Consider the following 13,850-nt stretch of genomic DNA (forward strand, 5'->3'; position numbering starts at 1 on the left):
CCAACCCAATTTAGGCAAAGTTGGGGGAAGGTCGTGACTGATGGAGGCCCCGAGGGAACGAGACAAATTGAATTTAGGCGGTTCGGGCTTAGTCCCGACTCACTCGATCCAAGATGAAGAAGCGAATATGGATTAGAGATCCAAACCATGGACTCGATCCAAACATTGCCTTGTCCAAGAACTATTGGAACGGCGTGGGCATGGGCCCCAGTTGCACATGCTCACCCAATCCATTACTTGGATCTCCCTTATCCGGGTCCACTTTGTTTTCGGTGCTGCTAGCTTCGTTCCTAGCGGTTCACAAGCTTAGATATGGATCTGGATTGGGACCACCGAACGGCCACAACCCACGTTTTGAACATCAGAGACCGCGTATTTCAGCTGAGCTGTAGGATCCACAATCAATAGTTATGACTAATGAAAACGATGGAATTCTACAAAAATGAGTTGCATACATACAAGTCGGAAGAATATTGTTTACGTACAAGTTGAAGCATGCGGTTATGGCACTAACACAACTCTGGATCCTTGCGAGAGGAAGCTTCCCGCGCTTGGATGGTGAGATAACCTCTCGCTCACCCGAATTAAGAAATGCCGAATATGCAAAAGAATGCCGCTAACTAATAATCAAACTTAAAAAAAAAATGAGAACGGTGATTAAGAAGACGTTAAGCACCTTGTATAATTGTATTTTCATTCAAATACGTATTCATAAAACGAGATATGCTGGTCTGATTTTTTGAATGGGAAACATTGTTCGAAATTTTTTGCCGGGACAAAGTCTGCCCATGTTGTCTTGGCGAAGGGTTAAGAGGGGTGGTCTCAAAGACTCTTGTCGGTATCTTGAACAGTCGACTTTTCACCGGAGAAAAAGAAGCACGACGATTGGATGTGAAGAAGAAAAGAATATATATATAGAAGACGAAAGATCATCCACATGATATATACTCGTTCACTCTAACCTATCCTTCCCCGCTAAGTAAACATCTTCAGATTGGAACTGACGTCCACTTCGTTGCTTGTAAGAAGTTCTTATTGAGGATTTTTGATAGGTGGCAGAGCCGTCAAGTTAGGGCCTTTTGACTTTTCCCGGAATTAAGATAAAGATCTTGAGAGTCCTTACTTTGATTTATAACAAGTATTTTTTTTTTTAATAGGAAAAGATATCAGATTTATGGATGTGGAGGAATATTGAAGATCTTACGTTCGTGGGTTTCAAAACTACAATTCGGTATAACCATATATTTTTAGAGCCTGAGATTTATTATCTAGGGTAATCAAACGCCCTAACTTATAGCAAATACGGAGCGGAGTAGGATGACAGTTGAGACCCGACGGACATCCAGGTCTAGCCAAAGCCTAGTTTCGTCCTTCTCCAGGAATAATAGTTATGACACTTTTACCTTGGCCGACAGCTCAGCAGGATTGGAGCCTTTTCTTCGCCGCCTGGACTGGGCCACAGGCTATGACGTAGCAGGGACGCAGGATTTGAGACGTCACTAAAGAGGAAGAGCATGATGCGACACGGAATTTCTCCTGCGTCATGTCGGCCATCTCTATCCAACCATAGTAAAATCGGATAATTGTGGCGAAAATGCTCCTCATGTTCCTTAAAAATAAATGAAAAATATTTTACGTAATGGTGAAGATGGCGCCTGGTCTTCCTATATCGGGTCTGAGTCTGCTCTGATGAGGTTGGATCTGATTCATGATCCAAGTTTACATCGCCTTCACTAACCTAGCCCCATCCCGTTGACAAAGTTTAATTAAGAGAAATGACAAAAAAACATTGATAGGCTGTTTAGTATTGATTGGCTTTGTAAAAATTGGAAATGGAATCCACTTGACCAAAATTGGTTGCCAAAGATTGTTTGTATATTATATGGAAGTAATTACTGATTCCTACCAAGCGAAAGTCTTGGAGTGTTACATGTTTGATCGTCTCATTGTTGAGAGGCTGAACTGGTCCCATCATTCTTTTTTGGCGCAAGTTGACCTAGGGTTGGCGTGGTCCTGACTCAGGTTCCGCCTGTGCTGGATGTCAGCCGTGCCAAGCTGGCCCGAGTAGGCCCATCGAGAAAGCTTGTCCATGTCGAGCTAGCTTGGTATTCACGGCGAGGTAGTCCACGAGAAAGATTATGGTCTACGTGGTCGTTGTCATCTGAACCAGCCAGGAAGAAGTTAATGGGAGTTGGATCGGACAAGATTAAATGGAACGTTTGAGTTCAACTATTTATGAACCGGGTAATTCTATTAAATCAATGCATTATAGACTAGTTTATTGGGAGCATAAACAGTTGGGTGTCGACAACAGGAAGAATTGGAGCAAGAACCTGTGGAGTTGGCGGCCAATGGCAGCATTCTTACAGCTTATCGGTGACTTAGCAAAGATTTCAAGCCTCTAATCTTTCAGATTATCATTCTCTCATCTATGTTTGAACCCTTTTTCGTATCTACATTGTAAAAATCCATATGACAAAATTCAGCAGCTGAATTGTGGCTGGTTTAGATTCATGCGGCTATATCTAGGCCTACTGCTCTTTTTTTTTTTTTTAATTTAAACTATTTTAGGGCTTATTTGTGAAAATAGATATTTGACATGCCATATTAGGGTTTTCTTATTTTTTAACGTTTTGTTATTTTTAAGCCTACACACGATTGTAACAACCTGAGTTACTTTGCACTCGACTCTTGGTTTGGTGGATTTCAACTCACTTCCTTAACAATCATTTATTTGTTGATTCGATGATCCCTTGTCTTTGAACATTTTTCATAATTTTTAATATAAAACTAAATTCTTGAGATATTACACAATTTGTAAATTAGCCAGGTGGTAAAAATTGTTTTTTTTTTTTTTTAAATCAGCCGCCATTTTGTAACATCTTAATATAACTCGTTGTTTAAGTAAATAAGCTCAAGCGTAGGCATCTTTGTACGAAATTACCTAAATGGCGAGAGCCTTCTCCTCTGTGCAGGTGGCGGGAAGATTATTTGGCGTTGATCTTTACGTACACTTCTGGGTCACCTGGTTTCAAGCTGTAGGCTCCACGGTTGGGACGAGAAGGGGAAGGGTCGAAGCCAGAGTAAGCGCAGCGGAATGAAGGCATCCCCAAGAGGATGAAGAAGACAGAAGAACAAATTCTCTGGCTGTCGCTCATTCAAAGATGATTTCTGGAGATGGCGGCCGTTTCCTCTGCAATCGCTCATCTTCATCTCAAATTTAGCTCACTCTCCGCGCTGGTACCCTCTCTCTCTCTCCCTTCGCCTTCCCTCTTTCCATTTTGTTGTTGAATTAAGTTCTGGAGTGTTGCTCTAGTCATCGAGCTCTTCCGTCAAGGCATGGGGACTTCGCGTCGAGTGCTCGTCTTCATCTGGTTGGGGATTTAGCGGGAATACAGCGGACTACGGACTGAGGTTTTCGTTGGATAATGGTTATCTGTTACGGCATTCCAGGCGGAGAGTCCCGGTTAGGGCGTCGCTTGAGTCCTCGAGTTCGGACGACGGGATCTCTAGTGACCGGCCCGGAAAATTGGCGGTGGATTATTTTCGCGTCGGCAGATTGCGCGAAACGATTGGCACGTTGCCGTCGATTGTCGGGAAGGTGCGGTTATTCTCAAGCTTAACTTGTTTTCGTAGTTAGAATTCGTATCTTTTATGCTCGTATCCTGGAACTGAGATGTGGCAGTGGAGTGGTAGTTAGGCATTATTCGTAGAATGATTTGGTCAGATAAAATGCTAAGTAGGCTTTTGTAGTAAGAGCTTGTGTTGTTGTCTTGATTTGATTGTTCAATTATTGTCAATTTCACAACTAGCACTCTTAGTACGATTCTCCAGTATTCCTAGTCTGAACGGCCTCGGATGATTTTGTGGTTGGTAAAGACGCCACGCTGCATTGGCGAGCTATTTCTAGAACAAATAAAAGAGATAATCTTTCTTAAAGTATACGGTGATTCTTCAAAATATAATACCTGGTAATTTTTCTGGATGACACGTCATCAGGAGTCGAAGGTTGCAATCTGCTTTGGTTGAGCTAAGTCATTTCGACGTAAATTCTATGGTTGGTGGAATTACGGTGAAACTGTCAATGGAGTTATTTTCTTGAACACGGGAACAATGGATATCGCTTTCAGCAAGTCTGAAATTAGTGCCTAGTGTGGGATGGTTGTGCATTGAATAAATTTCAATGAAAAACTTAAGTAACCTGAATTTAGGGACAGTTGAGGAGTGTGTAGCATAGCTGGTCGGGCAAGCGGGCATATAGAAGGCATGTTGCATGTTCGATCCGATGGGTGCTACCTTCATAGACTGTTAAAGGTGGGATTACGACACTCAAATTAAAGGTTGTACCATACCCTGATGTAGCTCAGGACCCCAAAGGCAAAAGGAATGAGGGGGGGGAGGGGTGTGTGGTGGGAGGAGGAGACTCTTCGGGCCTTTGCCTTGTGGTGTGATTGTTAACCTCCTGTTCACCTGGAAGTTTATAGTAGGAATATGCTTCCATCCAAAAATATGGGTTCTAATCACAGTTTTCATTATATAAAAATCTTTGATTCTACTACAAAATCAAGTTACACAAGCGTGAGGAGAAAAAGTGGCATAGTAGATAAAATGATAAGACGAATGAAGAAGTACCCAATCAAGAAGGGATAGCAGTTCAGCCGAAAAGAAATATCAGTGAGAAGGAAGAAATATGAAAAAGAAAATGAAGACATTGTAAAGTGAAAATATCGATGAAGAAAGGAAGACACATACTGATCTTAAATGAATGTGCTGATCTGGTTGCTTTCCTTAGTTCTTGATCATAATATATTTGTCTTTTTTGAAGGAAAGAGGAGGAAACAGTGGCAAATTTGGATATAAAATGTGGCCCATTGTATATCTGCATGAGGAGCTAGCACACATAAAAGCCTACGGATAAATGGCTAGTTGCCGCAACCTGTTGCAAACCTGTAATTACATCGCCCATACATGTAGCAAACTAAAGGATGATCAACCCTCCACCTCCCCTCTCTTCTCTCTCTGAGCCCTGTTTCTGAGACAGAAACAATATGGATCTAATAACTTAACATTTTACCCAGGGAATTTAGTAAAGCACAGGACAAGTAATATGAACCATATGCTTGTAAAAGTGTAATAATTTTCCCTTGAAGTTATTGTTGTTGAGCAATTAAGTATATGGATCGGTAATTTCTGTAACTTTTCCTATTTTCGTGCAGATGAAAAGCCAGATATCTGTGAGTGTCTCATTAGGTCTTGGCATCCTTATTGCGTTTGTGGTGATTGCAATAAGAGAGGTTTTTGTTAGACAATATAGATACAACAGTCCTGGATCTGTTGCAGATCTTGTAAGACGGGGTCACATCAAGTCTGATCGACGGGGCATGTACGCCATCTTCCCTAGCCTTTTTAAATGTGCTTTGTTCCCCTTATGGCACAAATTTGGAATGATAGTTGTGGTTTTCTGATGTGAGTCCAATTGATTCATCTTAAAAATTTGTCAGTTTTATTCTGATCAAGTACTCGCTGTTAGAAGGTTGCTGAACTTTGACATTGTTTTCTTCAATATACTGCTACCTTTGGTGCTTGCATGGTTTTATTAGATGAAGTTCTTCTCTAAGTTCCAGACCTCCAGTTGTGGAAGTACAGGCAGTTGATTGTACGATCATTGTTCATTTAGACTGTTGCGGATGTCCTTTATTGATTTTGAACCCCAACTACTGATCTGTACATCCAGCTAACCTATTCTGAATCACAACAATGAAATATCTTCTCCTTTATTCACTAGAAGCGACTACTTTTTCCTTTTCCTTTCACCTTTTGGAACATATTACATTTCAGGCTCACTAAGAAGCATTCTAGTGGCTTTGGTCTTCTTACGTGTTCCAATTATCACTTCCAAATATTTGGTATCTTAATTTTCCATAAATAGATGATTTCTTAATTTCTTTTCCAAAAATAACTACTTGTTGATTTTATCTGCAGACATCGTTTGTAAAATAGTAAAATAAAATCTACTTAGACCTGGGATTTTTATGATGAAAGAATTGAGTCAACTGGTTCTTAAGGAACTTCAAATTGGTGTGAGGGGTGGATGTGAAATGCATAAACATTCATGACCCAGAATTATGGTATTTATTACGTGCTTTTGGAATTGTCTCCTGATTTCCATTGCATTCAGGAATTTAAAGAAGTAATTGTGCATCTCCTCATTGCAATTTTAAAATGGTAGAAGTTATCAATTATCATACCTTAGTCTAGGGGCTCTTTGTGCATTTGACATGTGTTACTTTTACAAAACTGAAGTTCCTCCAGTCGCTAAACATTTATTCACGCCATGCTTCTGGCTCTCACAGTGCGAGGCCTCTCAAATATGATGACCCATTTGACAACCCATTGGTCAAAATTAGCAAGAGTACCTCTACAGTCAAAATGTGTGGAAAAGTTTATCGTTTGGCTCCAGTGACTCTTACGGAAGAGCAACAAGCAATCCATCAGAAAAGGAGGTTACGTGCTTACCAGTGGAAGCGACCGACTGTTTTCCTTAAAGAAGGAGAAACCATACCTCCAGATGTTGACCCTGATACAGTTCGATGGATTCCTGCAAACCATCCTTTTGCTACCACTGTTAGTGACATTGATGAGAGCTTGGCCCAAAATAATGTGTACCAAAAGCATGGTGTTCCTTTCAGAATCAGGGCGGAACATGAAGCGTTGCAGAAAAAACTAGAAATCTTGAATAATGTAAGTGGCAGAAGAATTGCGGTTGGATATTTCAGAAGTAGCATCTTTTTTATCTCATTGCTTTTCCTCTTAACTATGTTTTGATACATTGAGCCGCATTGACCATTTGGGGTTTTATGTGCTAGGCATGAAAAACCAATTGTGTGCATGTGGAAATATATGCAGCACGTCATGTGCTGGTGTCCATCTTAGCGCTAAATTTCTCTACGCCATCCCCCCCCACCCCAACAATAGACAAAAAGAAAAAGGGACATACTTGTTTTCATTTGATTCTGATAGAAGTGTAATTTATGTTTGTTGTGCTTTTCAGGAGGGAAAGCTCAACCAAGTCACTGTTGATCCTAGCAGCATCAGGAATCTGGAAAGACCATTTGAATCTGTCTCTGCTCAAGAGGCATCTGATTCAACTTTTCCTGGCAGTTATGTTCAAGGGCAGCCTCTAGATTCTGAAACACCAACTGAAAAATGAGGGTATTTTGTGTTGAAGAATGCAGTGTACTCTCTTTCTCTCTCTCATGTTGTGTATTCTCAGATCAAAGTGGAGAAATAATAGTATTATTCCATGCCTTGAATTGGAATTTGTCTCCCATGGACAATTAATGTGAGATAATCATGTCTGTGCAGGGATCTCTTTCAGAAAAGGTTCTTCTGTAGAGTTTCACAAGGGCTTCACACTTTTTAAAGTGTTAACAGAGTCTTGACTCTCTCGCACCCTTTGATGCTGTTCAGGTAGAGAACATTCAAAAGAAAGATGCAAGGGGAGAGATCAAATCTTGGGGGTCTGAAATGCGTCATTGTTATGAATTGATGGCTCTCTCTCATGATATGTCATAAGATGCCTTCAGTCATCCAAAGATCCCATTGAGTAGGACGGTAAAGTGGTTCATGAATGGTAATGTTGATGCCCTGCTTGTCTCTTGTCACGTCAAACCGTTTGATCGTCCATATTCTGGAAAATTTATTTCCTGGGCAAGCCATGTATCCGTCAGTTATGAGAACCACTTTTCTTTATGAGTCATGAACATGTTTCATGTAAACAGCATCCATGAATTTTGAATCACCTTCTTTAATCTCACTCATGAATTTACTACGTACAATTTAGAAATTGTGCCTCGTATAAGTCATATTGAATCTGAAAACGTACCATGTGCAAAAATGTTTACACTGAACTATTTTGATTTGACCCGATCAACAAAGTCCGTGACCCAAAATAAGGTGTAGATCACTAGGGCCTTGTTTTCAGGTAAAGGTAAGGTTGTGACGTTGAGGAGTTGCTTTGGGTTTCTAGTATGATCTTTTAATAGGGTAATCAAATTTAAATATGCTAAATTTAGGTTTTAATCTTAAGAGTGTAATGTATCTACTTTCTTTTGTTAATTAATGCTTGACGATAAGCATTGTACAGCACCATACTAGGAGTAGCAACGAGCTGATGAAATCATGTTGGTTTTAGCTTTATTGCTATCATGAAGACCGTGTTTTCTCTTTCTTTGTTAAGTTGGTGTCTCACCATATTTTCCAGGGAACGACGAGCAATTGGCCATCTTCTTTACTCATTAGTTTTCTTTATGGTTTTCAGAGACTTGTTAAAAAGGATCGTTTTTTTTCTGTTTAGTAATATTAGGAGTTAGAGAAGTTTGTAATGTGTTGATGCTCTTAAATTACGCGGGGAGATCGACTGTGTAGACACTTGTTGCAAGGAATTGAGATCAGGTCACCACCCTTGTGTGTGTTGCTCAAGAACTTGGACCACACACTGCGATATATATAAATCAGCTAGGAGCGCAGGATACATCTGATCACAATTGAAATTCGAAGTCTCTGCGTGTCTCAACGTTCAATTCGTCCTTCTATTAATCGAAGGTGTGCGGTTGCTGCTTCTGTGATTAAATACCAGTTCCTGCAATTTTGAGGCGGGGAAACGTCTCTATCACATTGATGAACGAAACCTTATAGAATAGCATCCGACGGGTGATATATGAAATTAGTGGAAATGGAATGACGTAGTTGGGCTGTAACTTAAGCACTGCTGAATGCTGACTAAGAAGAGTCCTATTGATTCTGATTATAACGGCTTGACACTTGAATCAGACCCTTGTATAAATCTTTGAAAAGAAATGAGAGTTTCACGCATATCAGTGCAGCACTGAGCTGGACTGCTGGGTGGAAAACTAATCTCCATTTGACTTTTGCCAATAAATTTAGTATCCAGCTCCCCATTCTTGCTTGTTTGACTAGATTCCAAACGCATCCTAACAGGGATGCAGATGCGTCACACTTGATATACTTCACCATATCCGATTTATTGGACGTTAGGATTGCATGGTTGGATTTGAATATAAATAAAGAAAAGTCTATATCTGATTTTCAAATTCGCAATTTGAAATTCATCTGAATCCAACTTTTATTTTCACATCCAAAGCCCACTTGTAGTACACAACCAAATCTGAACAATATTATGATATGTTAAGAGACGACTTCCAAAATATGTGGATATTAGATACAAGATATTTATTTGAAGTAGAACCCAAATCTGATCAAATATTTATTTAAAACCGAATTATAATCTGAATCCAGTTAGGTATCATTTCTCAAATTCAAACACGGTATGGTTTATTAATTGGATGTTAAGTTTTTCTTTTTTTTTTTTTCCATATCCAACCTTTTTGAAGCAGATCGGTGGGATATCTGATACTAATCAGATCCATTGATGTCCATAGTCCAACCATGATAATGCAAAGCCTGAAGCCTGATTGATACGACCAATATTTTATTTTATTTCTTGGCAGGTTTAGCAGTTATATTTTTTCGTAAAAAGTTTACAAAACAAGTACCAAAAACCCATGTCCTGGTATCCTCGTTCCGCCTTGCACGTCCTCATGTCTCTCCCCACTTCCAATTTCCATCACAAACTGAAAGTTAGTCGTGGACTGCGTTAGCCCGTGTGATACGAAAACAACTATGGTTGCTAATTGGATTCGTCCAATCATTTATTCATGAAATTATATTAGATAATCGAAATAAATTTTACGTATATTTTTGTTAAAAGAATGGGTGAATCGGAGCCCTTTAAAAGGTCCACAATCATTTAATGGCTGGGGCAAAACCTCCGGTCAGTTCCGACCACCATGGCCGACGAACACAACAAACTCCATGGAAAGCTTAGAATGCAAATTGGCATTGTAAACTTATGCATGGGTTTGCCTTGTTTAGTTCGCATCACATACTGTTGAGCATTAGAAAGATCTTCTGGAATTCTCTCTTATGTCGACAGGTTCAAGCAATTCAAGTACAACTGAAAGTTTTCACAATCATTAACTCTGCTTCTTACGTTCTGTATATAATCGGAGGTTCATTACCACCGCTTCCAAATCGAGTTCAACATCTGTTCTTCTCTTGAAACCTGTTCCAAAAGAAAAGGAATTGTACAGAAAGCTTGTAAAAGTATGGCCTGTTCTTCTCTTGAAACATGTTCCAAAAGAAAAGGAGTTGTACAGAAAGCTTGTAAAAGTGTGGCCTGTTCTTCTCTTGAAACCTGTTCCAAAAGAAAAGGAGTTGTACAGAAAGCTTGTAAAAGTATGTGCATATGCGTGTGGCGTCACGATGACACAGAAGACAGTGTATACGCAAGACATGAACTGAATGGGGTTAATCAAAACAACCCCACCAAGATAATATGTTCAGGAAGAAGTTTCAGTCATTTTAGGAGGGGGATGACAAACTGTATTAATGGTTTCTATATAATATGCGAATTATTTTAGCCTTTTTTTCTTTCAGAATCGATTTGGGCCAGCCTGAACTCGCTGATTTCTTTCTTCTTATTTTCCTTTTGTAAAAAATCTTTACTCTCTGAATTTTTTGGATTAAAAAAAAATTCGAGACTAATTCGATTCGACCATTCTTTTCAATCTTCTTCAATAAAGGATTCAATTCAATACCCGATATTTCTACAACACCGGCAATTTTAGTATACTACATCCACAACCTTTTGACCAGGGGCGGAGGTAGGAGTAGCCCCCACTCAGAATTAAAAAAAATCAAAATTTTATTTATAAGTTTTAAAATTTTAGTTTAACCTATATAAAAAATTTTGAAAAATTATATTTTGGCAAAACTGTAGTTTGACCTCTACAATGAAAAATTCATAGCTTTGCCCCTACTTTTGACTTGTTCTGTAAGCAAAAGCAAGAGAATATGCCTTTGGAATCTGAATTTAGAAAATTTATCTTTAATTTCCAACTACAATGGTCGTCCATGGCATTCAACATGCTCGACAACACATTTATTTCCAATTAATTGGCCGCATCATTCCAACCACGTTGATGGTTTTATCACCAGTAAAACAAATTGGCGTTCATTAGATGTACAGGCAACTTTAACGCCATGAATGCAAGCAACTGACTTCTATTTAGCACATGCAAGACCATAGAACAGTGGATGGTTCAAAAGAGGGCGAAGACCTAACCAGCTGATGCAACCAATGAACATACGCAGAATGCAGTACAAAACAGAACTCCGATACGTCATGAAGAGCGAACTACTGAAGGTTGAATAATGTGAAACGCCATGGGCATGTTTCGGGTTAATGATAAAATACGTAGCTTCTGAGGCCAAGCTTCCCTAGTTTTGAATCTCACCGGTTGATATTTCCCGGCAGCCCTTTCACATTGCAAGTTTTTTTATTCCTTTGGGGCAGTTTCAAATTTTAAGGCTTCCTTTTTTATTATAATGATATAGAAAAGAGCCCACTGTTCGTTATTTTCTCAGTGAGAGCTATACTTTTCCTGAAAACTAAAGTGAACTTAAGTCTGGTAACATGAGAACTTTAAGGAGAAGGTCAGCTGCAATTCTATAACTAATTTATATTCTTACATACTCTTTTAGGTAAAGAAATTTATTTTCTTGGCGTAATATGCAGAAGATATGATCGAAAATGTGAAAGAATGTCATCCTTACGGATCATATAGCAAAGTAAGCACGGTCACTGTCATATTTGGTCATGCAAATTATTTCCTACTTTTTGCTTAATTTCTCAATGTAGCTTTGTCATTCCGTTGGAACTTGTTAAGATCACTATAATTAATTCTTTGTACTAGTGTAGTTGGCTGGACTGGTGGATCAGTGAAAGTCTGGTCATCAGTTCAATTTTATTCCTAGTTCGATTCTATTCCTTTGCACTGAGAATAGTAAATAAACGACACTCTAGTTGATGGAGATATGAAAAAAAGATTTGTATCTTAATGCAGTATTATACAATATCAGTTTCCTCCTTTCCCTGCAGTTCATATTTCTTTAGTGTAGTCAATTTTGGGCGGAAAAGTTAAGTTCAGATTTTTGAGTAACTTACACTTATCCCACTCAGCCCAATCCTGTTCAGTTCCAAAATCCTAGCATACAAAGTGGGAAGCTTTTGCGAAGATAAGCCTTACATCCATTTTATAATTCTGTCGCCACAACGGTATTTCTTTTCTAAGATTCAATTCAAAAACCCACTAAGTCATATATATTAAAGAACATGAGCACTAATACGAGTCTATTCAATTCAACTTGTTTAAGCCACGCAAACGTCGGATGTAAAGCAACTGCTTTACTTTATTAGACAACTCCACGCGATCTTAATATCGAAGAGGGGACCCAAGATACTGGATATTTTTTTAACATGTCAAAAAGGGGAACAAAATCCGGCAACGAATACATGCAAACACTCCACCTCTCAGATGGATCCATACGTCGAATCCAAGTTTGTAGCACGCAGCTGGAAAGGCCACATAACGTAGTGAAAGCCACAGCTTTTGTGTACTCTGGATCTCATCACCAGCATATGGGACAGAGGATAACTTTTCCCGTGACTTTCTTAGCCATCTTTTCCCCAGCTTGAGGGCAAAGGACAGCAGCAATGTCATATAACTGGATCCAATTTGGTTCCGGTGCACTAGAGATTGACAAAATATTCAAATCAGATCCGGACCACTTGCAGTCTTCGTTATCACTATTGTACACGGTGATGAAATTTTAGGTGGAAATATAAATAATTTAAAGTTGGTGGAATTCGATCAGAAAGAAAAAGAAGAAGAAGGAGATCTCGAAACCATATCCTCTAACAGTTGACGTCTCTAACCATGTGATTCACGCTTGGCTTTTTATTTGTAGAGATCACAAGAGATGAATGTTTATCTTGTGGGGTTTGCATTGGTAAGCCTCCTATCTCTAATATTATTAGATTGTTGCCTTCTCTTTTGTGAATACACAATGGAATCTTCCCCTTGAGGGGTCCCTTTTCATCCTTATAAAGGGACCGCCTTTGATTTTCCTTGAATCTTTTATCATGGGCATCACTTTCTTAGCTGATCAGGTCAAATACTTGTATCTTTTCAAGTGATAGGACTTAACATAGTTCTAGTATTAGTTTGTGTTAATTATCAAATCAGAAATATAAGGCATTGTTTCGTATAATATTGTTCACAAATGAGCCCTAAAGGTAGGTAAGTTTCCCAATACACAAAGGTCACGAGGATGTAAAGCTGAGGTTTGCAATCGGAATGGAAAAAAAAAAAAAAAGAGTGAAAGAAAAGTTGCTGTCATCCATCAGTTGAACAGCACTTGGTCATGCGAACGAAGCAAGTGTTGCACGGCCGCTGAAGCGTTCCGTGTTCACACAAGATAATGAAAACTAAGCAAAATAGCTGTCATTAAGCATACCTGGTCACAGTCTTTCCCTTTTCCCTTTTCTCTTTTCTTCTTTTAAAATGTTCACATTTCATAATCTTCATCAAACTATGACACAAATTATAGTAAAAAAAATTGAAACGAAATAGTGGGGGCAAGAAAAGTTGCCAACCATCCATCAGATTTCTGATAAGGATTGTCTTGATCATCAGTCTTATCACTATCTTTCTAAAGAGGTACATGCAAACCAAAGTGAATATCATATTGGAAAATACTCAAACCACAACATTTCCGCGCCTTTATAAGTTTATACTTACCTCATGGTCGGCTCCTCTCTCCCTCTCTACACACACACACACACACACACACACAAGAAAATACGACAGTCCTTAGATAACTACTGATAAGGGATGTCATATGCCTTTCGTATAATGTTCTGTGAA

The 13,850-nt window shown here is 39.0% G+C and overlaps 1 protein-coding gene across 2 annotated transcripts; it reads left to right on the forward strand.

Annotated features, from left to right (window-relative positions):
* Positions 1–2,979: 2,979 nt before the first annotated feature.
* On the forward strand, positions 2,980–7,820 carry LOC116261552 (protein MULTIPLE CHLOROPLAST DIVISION SITE 1). 2 transcript variants are annotated; one of them, XM_031640376.2, is made up of 6 exons: positions 2,980–3,240; positions 3,317–3,601; positions 5,217–5,383; positions 6,354–6,741; positions 7,052–7,212; positions 7,366–7,820. In XM_031640376.2, exons 1-5 carry the CDS (start codon positions 3,178–3,180, stop codon positions 7,208–7,210), a joined length of 1,062 nt encoding a protein of 353 aa, XP_031496236.1. In that variant the 5' UTR covers positions 2,980–3,177; the 3' UTR covers positions 7,211–7,212; positions 7,366–7,820. The 2 variants fall into 2 exon arrangements, with proteins under 2 accessions (XP_031496236.1, XP_031496235.1); XM_031640375.2 differs by having other exon boundaries at positions 2,981–3,240; positions 7,052–7,236.
* The last annotated feature ends 6,030 nt before the right edge of the window (positions 7,821–13,850 follow it).

The sequence above is a fragment of the Nymphaea colorata genome, chromosome 9 (assembly GCF_008831285.2).
Source record: "Nymphaea colorata isolate Beijing-Zhang1983 chromosome 9, ASM883128v2, whole genome shotgun sequence".
NCBI lineage: Eukaryota > Viridiplantae > Streptophyta > Magnoliopsida > Nymphaeales > Nymphaeaceae > Nymphaea > Nymphaea colorata.